This window comes from Gaeumannomyces tritici, assembly GCF_000145635.1.
Source record: "Gaeumannomyces tritici R3-111a-1 unplaced genomic scaffold supercont2.3, whole genome shotgun sequence".
In the NCBI taxonomy this organism is placed as follows: domain Eukaryota; kingdom Fungi; phylum Ascomycota; class Sordariomycetes; order Magnaporthales; family Magnaporthaceae; genus Gaeumannomyces; species Gaeumannomyces tritici.
In genome coordinates, this window is record NW_008804547.1 from 4,573,478 (window position 1) to 4,585,883 (window position 12,406).

Below are 12,406 nucleotides of genomic sequence, written 5' to 3' on the forward strand. Positions count from 1 at the left end.
GAGGCTGGTGCCACGGTCTTGGCCCTCAGCAGGACCCGACTGCCTCCCCAGTGCTTGCCCCCTCCATTGGCCTGCACACCGTTGCCGCATGTCTCGTTTTTATATCAGCCATGCAACTCTCGCCGATTAAATGGTTGCAGCGCTAAATTGGCTTCTGCATTGCATGCTGCAGACTGCAGTTCTTTGCCGAATGCATGGATGCGACGAAGCAGCAAACCGCAGCAATTCCGAGGGGCTCGTTTTTTCGCAGCCACGCAGCCTGTTTTGTGTTTTGTGGCAACATCGGCTGCCTGTCAGTCTGCCTGCCGGGGACGCTGAGCCAGGCAGGGTTGACAATCCTCAGAGCTTGACTGTAGGTCTGCCGCTGCAAAATAACCGCCGCCATCAGCTCCCGGACCCTTCCCCGACCCCTCCCAACTTGCCACCCACTCCAACCACCAAGAGGATGCGAACAGCATTTGCAACCACTCCTTCTCCTTTCGCCAAAATATCTCCATTCATTGGTGAGGGGGTGGTGAGTGCAAGCTGCAACGCCGTGCTCGCAGTGATAAGAAAGCACGGGATGGAGGGCCTACGCAATTCAGATTGCTCATCGACCTAGGAATAGAGGGTTACACAGCCGCACAGCAGCCACCATCGACCTCGAACCGGACACTTTCGTCCGGTGAGCAGACTGGAAATCTTGGAACGTCACCCTCCCTAGCTCCCCTCCATCCCACCAACCACCACCACCAACCACTGCCCGCCATAGGTGTCCGCGGACAGCGAATTTAAGCCTCCCAGCGTTGCCCATCGCACCATGCTTCACATGCAAGCCACAGCACGTGAGTGGCACTCCCTCCCCCCCGCGTCAGCAACGACGCAACGAGCTGCCACAACAGCCTGCGCTACTCGGCCATGCGCCTAAAATTGCTACCAACTCTCCACTTTGCCGCCACTGTCGTCATCTTGCCTTGCCTGTCTGCGTTCTGCGTTTTATTTCCCGCGTCTGTACCGCAGACAAGTTATTACTTCCGTCGTTCCCCGCTCGTGAAAACTATTTGGGAAGCGGCGCCGGCACCGTCTTGGTGTTTTCCTGTGAGTCTGCGTGGTGCGGTGGGATCAGGTTGTAGAGAATCGCGATGAGAACGGCGGCGGCGGCCGGTCCAAACCACCAAACCCATTGGTCTACACATGCAGTGAAAGCGGGCAGTTCAAGTCAGATATTGTCTTTCAACTTCAAGAGCTTTGAAACGAAAGTCTCGAGATTTCCGACAAGTACCAGAATGCGATGGACCAAGGGAACACTTCAACGAACCAGACAAGTCGCCTCTCGCGATTCCATACGCCAAACATCTCGCCGGGTTGATCTGCGCACCCGCGTATCCAGGGGCCATCCCGCTGGTAGCAAATGTGACAATACCGAGCGAGACACCAACCAGCAGAGGGCCCAACCGAGGCCCGAACAGGGCGGCCTGCCGCGGATCCAAACCGACGCCATAGGCAAGAAAGAGAAGAACGAAGGAGCTGAAGAACTCGTTGAGAAATGCCTGGCCGTAGGTGACGTGGGCTGGGTCAAGAAAGCAGCCCCCTCCAAAGTTCCTGCATCACAAGAAAGGAGGTGAGCGACGATATTCCAATGCCATTGTGCAACATCGGGGAGTATGACAAATATTGCACAAGGTCCTTGACACAAGATACGTATTGTTTGGAATATCAAAGGGTAGGTCATTAGCTTACTTGACGGAGCGTTCATAGCCCCATACTCCTCGCAGAAGCCCTCCAGCGATTCCAGAGCCGATGGTCTGAGCAACCATGTATAGAGTTCCTAGAGAGAGGAGTGAGTATATATCGTCGGTAATGGAGAAAGAAAACAGATTCTTTGGCGAGTTTGAAATATGCATGGAACCAACCTCTTGCAAGAGGACAGATGCCCGAGAGTATAGCCGAGAGCGTAATGGCCTGGTTGAGGTGTCCGCCAGACCCGGCAGCGGTCGCGTAGATGAAGGTGGATACCAGAAAGATATTAAAGATGCCGATATAGCCCCCTATCTGTGGCGTGCCATAGCCGATTATAGTTGCGGCAAACTGCCCTGATATAAAGACTTGGCAAGTTGTTCCGACTAGCTCAAGTATCTGAATACCCAGAAGTATCAAGACAAGAAGAAGCTGATTAGTAGAGCCCTCCGAGATAAGATTTAGGGCGCAACGTCGGCAGTCTCTCTGAACGAGAACAAACCCCACGCCAATTTGATCGTGTTTATCTGGGCTGGGAGCTGTGGGAGTACATGGGGACTGAGAACCAGATGAACGTACTGCAGCTTTCCATATAGAAACATCCAGCCAGGATGCCAGAAAGTACTGGCGGTTGCTATACCAAGGGAGAGGACTGCGCTCTGTCGGACGACCCAGGGGCGCGAACGAGCCATCGAACGCCGTGACTGACACCTTGCGACTCATGACACTAAATAGGGGTGTGTCCCTTGGACAGTTGTGTGAGGCTGAGGCATCCATGAGTTATTCCAGTGAGGAAAGCGGACAGAAAATGACCGGACAGTAATGCTTGGCTACGCAGCGGTGGTTCCGGACAGGGGGCCCCGGGGTGGCTTGAGGGCCAGTCTCTGACATCAACAACCTGTCTTGTCTCTTGGGGCGGTGCACTAAACGAAGCTCTGAGAAAACGGAGCAAATTCTTGAGGGCGTGCTAGGAAGCTCGAGATTCGATCCTACTCATGGGCGCCAAGAAGAGCTATAAATGCACAAGACGGGAGCAAAAACGACGCTCGATATTTTGTGGTCATTCGCCATTGCTGACCGGAGCGGTGACGGTGATTGCCAGTCGGGCGCTGAATAAGAACCACAAATCCAACCAAGACGGCGTGGAAAGCATTGCGCGAGATTGACAAATCGGCAGACGCGCTCCAATTCGCGGCCCGTTGGGTACAGAACAGCCATGCAGGACAAGGGAATCCATGGGCACGGCATGCGGATGGAGCACCGGGGCCCAATAATGATTGCCATTGCCAAGCCTGGGGCCGCCGCCGCCGCCGGGAGTGGACACCGGCGTGCTGGCCCAGATGGTGGCGGTGAAGTAGATGCCAGATTTGGAAACTTCCAGCGCGCGGCTTCAATAGCACCCAAAATTACATCCAACCAAAAGAAAACATGGACAAGCAACATGCGTTGGGTGTAAAGGAGCGACTGCACAGCGTGATCACGTGGTGTCAAAATGCCAGCCGGCTGGCTTAACCTACCTCCTGGCTGCGTACCCGCTCAGATTCTCGTAGCCGCACTTGCAATGGAGGCCCCAAGATTAGTCCAGAGAGGTTTCAGCGCGATGTAAAATAACCCGGCGGTAGCTGCGACTCATCCGCCGATGGCGCCCAGACGGACCCAACGGAGGCGCGTCCAGCGGCGGAGTCCAGTGTTATTCTCCTCACCCCTCGGCGAGCTGAGGACGCTGGGGCGGAGTGAATCGAACAGAGATGGTGACAAAGGTCAAGCTGAGAAACGCAGGCGGATGGATATCCACATGCGAGCCTCTCTCCATGAGAAAAAAAAGGGAGGTTATCAGCCGACGTTTCGGCCATGGTGAAATGACGCACCCAAGAGTGAGGAAGGGCGCAAAACCCGAACACTCTCGCTTCATGCAGGGACGCCGTTGCCCTATCTACCTTGTTCAGCCGAACCGGCATACCCTTTGCTCATTGTCGCACCTTGGACGGGCCGGATCAGATCGGACGGGATCTCAGGCCAGGAAGGCGGCTCAAAGCATTGACGGAATCGAAACCCGAGGGGGCGGCTTGTTGGACCGCATCGTCGCTGCAGGCGGTGCGGTGCGTGCTCCTGCTGATACCGGCAGCGAAGGACACTCCCCTGCATGGCGCTAGCCCGCGTTGGGCTTAACGCGCCGTCAGCTCGTGACGGCTGAGGGAAATTCGGGCGAAAGCAAAAAAAATCATGAGTTGGGGTGGAGATCCGGAGGGGTTCTGGCTTGCCAATTGGGCGGCGCCCATTGAGTTTGGTGCGGGCGGGAGTCAGGCGCAAGGTGCGGCCAAGCGTGAGCCCAGGCGCATCCTCGCTTTACCCCAGCAACCGTGAGCCGTTTGCCCTGTTTTCCTGCCGCCCGCGATGCCCCCCGTCACTCGGCCAGCCGACCGACCAGACAGACATCCCATTTCCATCGTGGCCCTGTTTCTGCCGCGCACACATTCGCTCCCCCTCCTTTGCCTGGTCTGTCCGACGACTCTCGTTTAGCTTTTTGGGTTTCTTGGTCTGGCAAACGAGTCTTGTTCTTTCTTTGTGGGAATTACCACGAGACGATCCCCACACGAAGGTTCGCTTGCGCTGCCTTCGCCGCGGCGCTCAGAAATTAAATTCCCCTTTACGAGACAGGACCCATCTGCTCCATCGTATTGTTTTGCCGACAGGGCTCTTCCTCGTCTTCTGCCCGAACCCACGTCCCTTTGGTCTTGGTCAGCATTCGTTCTACGCTCGACGACCACGGACAAGTCAACCGAAGCATCGCGCTGCTTACCGCCGCTGCCTCTCGCTGCCTCTCGCCAACAGGACACTCTTAATTGAGCTGTCGACAATCGCGCCGTCCACCAGGCCCTCCCTGCCCTCATCAACAATCGTTCCGCGAGAGGTCCCCCGCGCGGATCATCTTCTCCACACCCGTCGAACAGACGAGCTGGTCAAACCCGAAACCATCGCGACGCCATCGATTGAACGAACCCGCGACCGACGACGCGGGCCAACGACGACATGTCGGGCTTTGGCGACTTCACGCACCTATGCCACACGGCGCCCCTGCCGTTGTGCGCATCAGTTGGGCCAGTCAATGCGATCAACCAGAGAGTCGGGATTGAGCCCGACTGTTACGCTCGCAGCATCGAGCTGGCAAACACCATCATCTTCCAGGGAGCCACCAGCGCCATGCACATTGTGGCGTTGTGTATGACGGTCGTCATGGTGCTGCATGTCCGAGGGAAATTCACCGCTGTTGGTACGTGGCTTTTCATGGGAATCTTGGGTCCCGATGCCTCTCGAGAAGCGACCGTGACTAACCGTGTCGTATTACTATTGATTACACAGGCCGGAAGGAGATCTTGAACTTCTTCTACCTCTACATGATCCTGACGTTTCTGTCCCTTTGCGTCGACGCCGGTGTCATCCCTCCTGGATCGGCCCCTTACCCATACTTTGTCGCGATCCAGAACGGACTCTCGTCGACTCTGATAACGTGCCTGCTCATCAACGGATTCGTCGGTTTCCAGCTGTACGAGGATGGTACGCCGCTGTCGCTGTGGATGATGCGCCTCTGCTCGCTCGCTGCTTTCACAATCACCTTCCTCGTCTCACTCGCGACATTCAAGTCATGGGCTGGCCTGAGCCCCACCAACACCATCGGTCTGTTCGTCGTCCTGTATCTGCTCAACGCCGTCCAGCTGTTCGTCTACGTGGTCCTGCAGATCATGCTTGTGGTCAGGACGCTGCAAGACCGCTGGCCCCTCGGCGACATCGCCTTTGGCGTCTTCTTTGTCGTCATTGGTCAGGTGATTCTGTATGCCTTCAGCTCGTCGCTTTGCGAAGTAGTCAGCCACTATATGGATGGGCTATTCTTTGCAACGACGTGCAATCTGCTTGGTGTTATGATGGTCTACAAGGTATGTTGCTTTCTATCGATTCCTGTCCTTGTCGCCCACCCCGGAAGCACCGCTGACGCCTCTTGTTCGCTGCAGTATTGGGATTCTATTACCAAGGAAGACCTGGAGTTCTCGGTTGGAACTAGAATGAACAACTGGGAGGTGAAGGAACTGCTTCCTGAGGAGGAGCGGAGAGGCACCATCTACAACGATGACCCATATGCCCAATCCAGCGGCTACGACCACCCCTACTCCAACTCGCCGGGTCGCTCTTACCCCAAGTACTAAGCTTCGGAGCTGTTGTTTCTACTCAGTTTATTCTCCTTCCCTTCGAATGCCTGGCTTGGGGTAGGGTCGTGGGGGAGTTTCTCTGCGTCTCGGCGCCTCGCCCAGGCCCGGGCTCCGTGTTGCGGACCCGGAGGTTATATCACGCAAGTGTGCCCTCGGATTTCAGGGCCATGAAAAAAAAAACCAGCAAGACACACTCCTGGCAGGGGACATGCATGGGCGGAGCTATGGGTTTAGGCGTTGGCTTATTCGCTTCTTCTGTACCGGGTTTCCCCATTTTCTTTACTAATTCTTTCTTCACTGTATGACCTAGCGCGAGACCGCGCCCAAGTAGGGAAAGGATCTGGCCTTCTGGATATTTGTGCACGCTAGTTTTTGGTTGGACATCCCAGGGATTTCAAATAGTGGTAGTTAGTATAGCATTATAGAGACCTAATACCGTTGTCGCACATAGATTGACGCGTGGAACATGCCCCTTGCCGAATAGCATCTCGTGTTTGCAGCAGCGTGCTCCATTCTGAGCTGACAAGGGTGGACACGCGTGCTGCCCCCCGCGTCATCCTTGGACTAGGCTTTGGGAGGCCAATGGTGTGCGCCAGTGGACGTCGCACGGAGGAAATAGGACCTATTTCCCTCAGAGACACCTGCAGCCCTGCTGGCTAGCACGGAAAGGTCGGGGGTTCTTATCGTGCCGCAACCGGGCGTATTGTTTACCTGATGGGCGAAAAAAAAAAAAAAAAAAACGTCGGCTGTGCTCTCGGCGGGCGCAAAAAAAGGAAAATGCCTCGGCGCGGCTATTGAATTTCCAATTCTGGCCGACTTGGAATCCCCAGGGTGGGTCTAATAAGCATCCCCCAGTCGAATCCTTGCCGCCGATGGGTCTGGTCACTTGGTCGATTCCCCAATCTCTCTCTCGCAAGCAACCAAGCCATTCGAGGCCAGAACGCCGCTTTTTGGAGCAAACCAACAGCGAGCGGCACAGTGCGGTGGGCCGTCGTGGGCCGTCGTGGGCCGTCGTAGTTTTGGGCGACTAGTGTTGGCTGTTCGGTCCTCGCTTCTTTTCTCTTTCTCCCTCCCCCCTGAGACGGGCAGGGGTGGGTGGTATATCCTGGGAACAACGGACCTTTGGTTGTGATGGACTGGCTGGCTCCCTTCTCCTTCCACCTTTCCGTCCTCCTTCCATCTTTCCGTCCTCCTTCCCATCTAATTCATGTCGCGAACTTCAACGTGTTGTCCAAGTTTGCTCTCTACGCTATGTGATACCGCGCTGAAAATTTGCCGAGAAATCGATATACTTCGCGTTGGGAGGGGGACCAGCTTGGCTGCTAAACGGAGATAAAAGCCGTCTAAGGAGAGGTGTCCACTTTTTCCTCAGCACCAAGCCCGACCATTGCTGCAGGGCGACCAGGGTGGGTGGATGGAATACACCAATATGCGAGGGTCTTTTTGCGGGCGTGCCACCCGATTGCGGTTGGGTTGGTGACAATATCAAGCCACTGGACGACGCATGAAAAGAAGCACATAACTACCACCTACATACCTACCCAAATACTACCTAGGCAGGGAGATACGCAGAGGAAATGGTCAGCGCACAGTGTGCCAATCGTCCATCTCTGGCGATCACAAAACAAAAAAGCCACATGGAGCTAAGCTGCCTAGACAAACGGACAGATAGCCAGTATGGATATCACGCACGGAGTAGTCTGTCATTTTTGACCCGCATCCTTGCCCATCTCAGTCTAGCCTAGACCAACGCAAGTGGTCCTGGGGGAAGGAAAAAAAAACGCGACCAGCCCTCAACTCTTTTGAGACAGGCGGCTGGGACGGCCTGATCGAGGGTGCAGAAGCAAAACGTCCGATATCTGGCGGGGCGCGTTCCCATTTGTTTTCCTGGGATATTATAATCCCAAGCTTAATCAATAATTTCGCCTCCTAGCCCGCCCGCCTTTTCTTATCCCTGCGACACTCGCTCGTGTTTTTCTTCTTCTTTGCTCATCGTGCTGTCCCAACAGCTCAGCTCTTTTGCGACGGGTCGCGGGAGAAAAAGAAACCGCAGGAACGAAAAAGAGAGAGAAAAAAACCCCTCCGAAATTTGCATGTGCGTGCCACCGGGACAAAACCAGGCGAAAAAAAAAACCCAAACCCCTACCAAGTTTGCCCACAGACAAGGACAAATCCTGCGGCCAGCCTGCACGACCCGACAGCGATTGCGACACAATACTGGAGAAGAACACCCTGGAGGGAATCCCGGCGCGCGAACCTGCGAGAGCAGCGCCATCAAGAGCAGCGGCATCATACAGGTGGGCCAGGCTCGGACACCACATCCGACGGGAGCGAAGTCAGCGTCAGCAGCGAAAAGAGAAAAAATAAACCCACAGCCCAATAGCGGATCGGCTTGCTGCGACCTTGCGCACGCGCGCCGCGCACGCCAGAAGCGACCCAGGAGGGGACCACCAAGCCCACACCCCAATATAGTCGACCCCAGCACGCAGGATACCCAGGAATATAGGACGAACCCAAAGACTCGACCTATTTCCGCCTAACGCACACCCGTCAAGCCCAGGCCAAGTCCTCTCGTCAGCACAACACAGCAGGACAGCCACGTCGGTTCTGCATAGGTTGATTCCATCTTGCTTCCCTCTCTGGTTCAACCCCTCCCACTCCTGCGGAGGGAACAGAGGAAGAAAAAGACGGAGCACTGGGGAGAGAGAGGGAGAGTGTGCAAATTTTGTGGTACGTCGCCAGCTCTCGATTAATATAACCCCACGCATCGTTTTCTTTCGACCACCCCCATCAGCAACACGCCCTGTCTCTGGCCATGCCAAGGGGATTGAGTTTTTTTATTCTTCTTATTCTCTTATTAGGGTCGTTAGAATCCCGCCCAGGATCCACGATGGCGCAACCGCTGATGGCCCTTACATTACCCAATCGATTGCCTATATCTGGCAACATCCGGTCACCTTTCCTACTTTGCCGTTTTTTCCTTTCTTCTTCCCCTTATTTCTTCTCCTTTCTGTTTGCCCACCCTCGTCACAATTATTCCGCACCCTTGCAAGTCTTCGGAATCCAATCACGTTCCTTGATGGATCCAACGTCACGCCAATTCTATTTTGTTTTTACCCCCGCTGCTCCCTGCCCATTGCCCATTCTCCATGCATGCACTTCTACCCAGTTGCACCTGCCGTCAACCAAACCCACCCAGTCGAAGTGCAGGCGTGTTTCCTTACTATAGCCGCACATTTCCCTGCACATATTATCTGTGCCACGGGACTGCCATTGCCCCATCACCCAGCTGCCCATTGCTATTATTATACCCTTTCGCGCACACATTACTGTCGCCATCCCTACCGTCGTCTACCAACTTGCAGAGCCTGTTTTCTGCTCTTGCTGCACGTCGAATGCTGGAGCTGCCACCCAAGTCGCCCAGTGCACGGACCTCGGCTAGTGAAGGGAGCGCGACAGACGGCGCGTGACCACGACGCCATCAGTTCGCTGCTAGCGCATTCTCCGAGCGCGACTGTCCATTTACCAGATTGCTCGGAAACTAATAGCACCCTTTCGTCGGGCTTCCCAGAAAACCTTGGCACAGCTTGCAAGGCGCCCCCGGGGCATCTCGCGTTGTAAGAGGAGGGACTGACGGCTGCGCCCGGCCACATTCTGGAGGACTCCGGATCAAGACCCGCGCATAGGCACAAGGCAGCATCACCCTTGATGCCTCTAGCGGTCTGTCATAATCGGCCGTCACGGTCCTGAGGCGTAATCGGGGTTCATGTCGACCACCATGTCGACGGAAGAGACCGGCGATGTGCCGAATGATTTTGTGTCGATATTCCGCCGACACCAGGAACAGGTCGATCACAAACGTAATGCCGAGCAAAAAGACTTGAACGACCGGGAAGCGAGGGAGAGGGCGCCGTTCGTGGCCAGGGAGGCTGAGCTTCTGCACGAGCTCAACTCGCTCCAGTCCCGTATGCGCGAGGTTTCGACCTTGAGGTTGCAAAATGAGGCCCGAGCGAAGGAGATCGAGAGGAATTACGACGCCATGCGCCGCGAGATGAGGAAGACGTGGGATTTCGAGGACAAACAGAGGAAGGAGGTATGGGAGGCTACCATGGCCGCCGCCGAGGCGAACGCTGCCGGTGAGGATAGTGGCGGCGTCGCAAAGGGGGCGAATGGGATCGGAAACGCTGCCGACCATGTTTCAAGGAGTGGGACCGCCGATGTCGCACCGGTGGGCGATGCCATGGACATAGATGTGCCTGTCCGTACGAGGCCGGAGCCGGCTTCTGCACCTGAGCAAGGCATGGATGGAACAAGCCAGGCCCAGAGTGCCGGAGCCAGCCACGGGACTGCTGCCCCGAATCCAGCATCCCAGCTCCCGACCATACTGAATGCCGAGGCTCCAGTTGAGGAGACCGAGGAGGTATCGACGGGCGGATTCACAGCGGTTAACGCATCGGCACCGAGGAAACCCAACAGGTCGGCATCAGACGCCGGGAACGAGGAGATGAACGGCATCTCCAAGGACAAGCCGCCTCGCCGGTCCCTGCCGGATGGGAAGCTGTCGGCACCCGCCAGGGAGACCCCGTTCAGGCGGTTCGCTAAATCGCCATCGGGCTCCGACGCCGGCACACCCCGCGCGGAAGAGTCCGAAACAGGGGCCGGCCAGGTCGACGCCGACGACCCGGGACTTCCCGAGATCACGCGCAGCATACTGGCGCTCCAGCACAACGGTGAGGTGTACACGGCACCCGAGCTCATGGTGGGGGTGCCGATTCGTAAGATCGACGAGAACGACCCCTACTGGGATCCCAAGTGGACGCCTCTCGTGCCCAAGATTGAGGAGAGCCTGGCGGTCTGGGAGAGCAAGTACGAGGCGCACGCCCTCGCCGCTGCGAAGCAGGCCGAGGGCGAACGGTCAAAGAAGCACGCGCAGTTCCTCGCCAACAGGCAGGTAAACCGCGGCCGCGCCATCCTCGAGTTCCTGGGCGCGCGCGGGAGCTCGGAGCGCTTCGGCGAGATCAATCCGTACCAGCTTGTGGCAAAACAGTTCATCAACGCCGCCTATATCAACTACGATACCATCCACCGGCTTGTGGCCACGCTGGCCGAGCTCAAAAAGTTCAGCCTCGACGTCAGCCCCCTAGACTGGGTGCGCCAGCGCCTCCACGAGATCCAGTCGGAGAACCCGCTCGGCTTCCAGCTGTCCAAGGTGGTCGGGGAGCTGTACCATGACCCCAAGCTGCAGTTTCTGCGGTCCAAGAATGGCTTCGGCAACATCGGGAGGCCGTCGGGCACGGGAGGCAAGAAGTCCCGGGGCTCAGGCTTTGCGCCATCTCCTTCTTTTATCAACACATCAACAGATACGCCAGGCTCCACGCCCAAGCCCCCACGCGCGGAGAAGCGCAAGGAGCCTCACGAGACGCCCAGAGGAACGCCCAGCAAGAAGAACCCCGCCTCTCTCCCGGTGCTGATGCCAATGCCGGTTCCGGCACCGGCACCCATGCCGAACCCTGCGGCGGCGCCTACTCCCGCGCCGTACATGCGTGCGCGCACCCCTACGCCTATGCAAATGCCGCTACCAATACCTGTGCAGACTTTGATGTCTACAACCGCCCCCAAGGATCCAGGCTTCCTGGGCATGGCCCTGAATCCAGTCGAGTCTCCCGCGCCTCCTCCGCCTTCCGCGCCTCCCATGCATCCTGCACGCCCTCCGCACATCGTGCCCCCGTCCGAGCCGCGACTGAGCACGGGCGGCGCTCCTTCAGAAGCGGTACAGAGCTACAGGGAAGCCATCCGACGCACACAGGCCGTCGTGGAAGACTTTGAGCGCCGAAACGAGCATGCCGCTCCCGCCCTAACAAACAAGAAGCTGCGGCTGGAGAACCCGGTGCCCCTGCAGCTCCCGGCACAGCCGCCCCGGCCGTTCAGCGCGGGCCTGCCGACCACCATTACGCGCACGAGCCCGGACGACGTGCACCACGACGGCTACACGTCGGTGGACAGCTACAGCGGCGACCTCGTCATGCAGGTGGACTGGCGCGTCAGCGTGGTCAAGACGTCGGAGCGGTCGTCGGGGGCCGACATCACGCAGTACTGGCACTGGGTGGACGCGGGCCAGGTCGACGACGGGTCCGAGGGCAACTTCTTCGAGCACCAGGTCCTGAGCGAGGTCAAGCCGCCCGACTGGGGCGTGTACAAGGACCCCATCAACTTCCACCTGCGCCTGGCCGAGCTCGAGACCGTCAGCTGGGCGCCCCACACGCTCCGCATCGTCGTCGCCACCGTCCCGGTGCCCGGCATCGCCCACCGCGGCGACGTGCTGGCCGAGTTCAAGCGCGAGCGCACAAAGCGCCGGCTGCTCAAGTTTATGAAGAAGAAGGACGTCAAGCTCGTCAAGACGACCGCGTAAGTTTTGAGCTTCTCCACGCGGCTCTCCGGGCTGTGACTCTTTTATCCAAGCGTGGCTCGTGTCACTAACCAAACTGGTC

General features: G+C 57.3%; 3 protein-coding genes across 3 annotated transcripts in view; 2 read left to right on the forward strand and 1 right to left on the reverse strand.

Moving 5' to 3' along the window:
* Positions 1-498: 498 nt before the first annotated feature.
* GGTG_06660 (hypothetical protein) lies at positions 499-2,808 on the reverse strand. Its single transcript, XM_009224480.1, has 5 exons — positions 2,296-2,808; positions 1,893-2,115; positions 1,720-1,807; positions 1,298-1,581; positions 499-1,167 (listed from the first exon to the last, which is right to left on the reverse strand). Exons 1-5 carry the CDS (start codon positions 2,491-2,493, stop codon positions 1,037-1,039), a joined length of 924 nt encoding a protein of 307 aa, XP_009222744.1. The 5' UTR covers positions 2,494-2,808; the 3' UTR covers positions 499-1,036.
* A 1,938-nt stretch (positions 2,809-4,746) lies between these two features.
* On the forward strand, positions 4,747-5,915 carry GGTG_06661 (chitin synthase export chaperone; the record flags this gene model as incomplete). The annotated part of the gene is made up of 3 exons (XM_009224481.1): positions 4,747-4,987; positions 5,077-5,648; positions 5,724-5,915. 3 exons carry the CDS (start codon positions 4,747-4,749, stop codon positions 5,913-5,915), a joined length of 1,005 nt encoding a protein of 334 aa, XP_009222745.1.
* A 1,811-nt stretch (positions 5,916-7,726) lies between these two features.
* The window catches only part of GGTG_06662 (hypothetical protein), a 6,401-nt gene continuing 1,721 nt past the window's right edge, over positions 7,727-12,406 (forward strand). Inside the window, exons 1-2 of the mRNA XM_009224482.1 lie at positions 7,727-8,648; positions 9,490-12,323. Coding sequence (XP_009222746.1) covers positions 9,685-12,323 — 2,639 coding nt within the window. The 5' untranslated portion in view covers positions 7,727-8,648; positions 9,490-9,684. The remainder of the gene's footprint in view (positions 8,649-9,489; positions 12,324-12,406) is intronic.

Bases quoted from the DNA above. Each gene is read 5' to 3' on its own strand.
- GGTG_06660 (XM_009224480.1), bottom strand. From the start codon at position 2,493: ATGGATGCCTCAGCCTCACACAACTGTCCAAGGGACACACCCCTATTT. The intron at 2,116-2,295 runs GTACGTTCATCT...CTGGGTATTCAG, and splicing joins TTTCTATATGGAAAGCTGCA to ATACTTGAGCTAGTCGGAAC. The intron at 1,582-1,719 runs GTAAGCTAATGA...CTTGTGATGCAG, and splicing joins GGCTATGAACGCTCCGTCAA to GAACTTTGGAGGGGGCTGCT.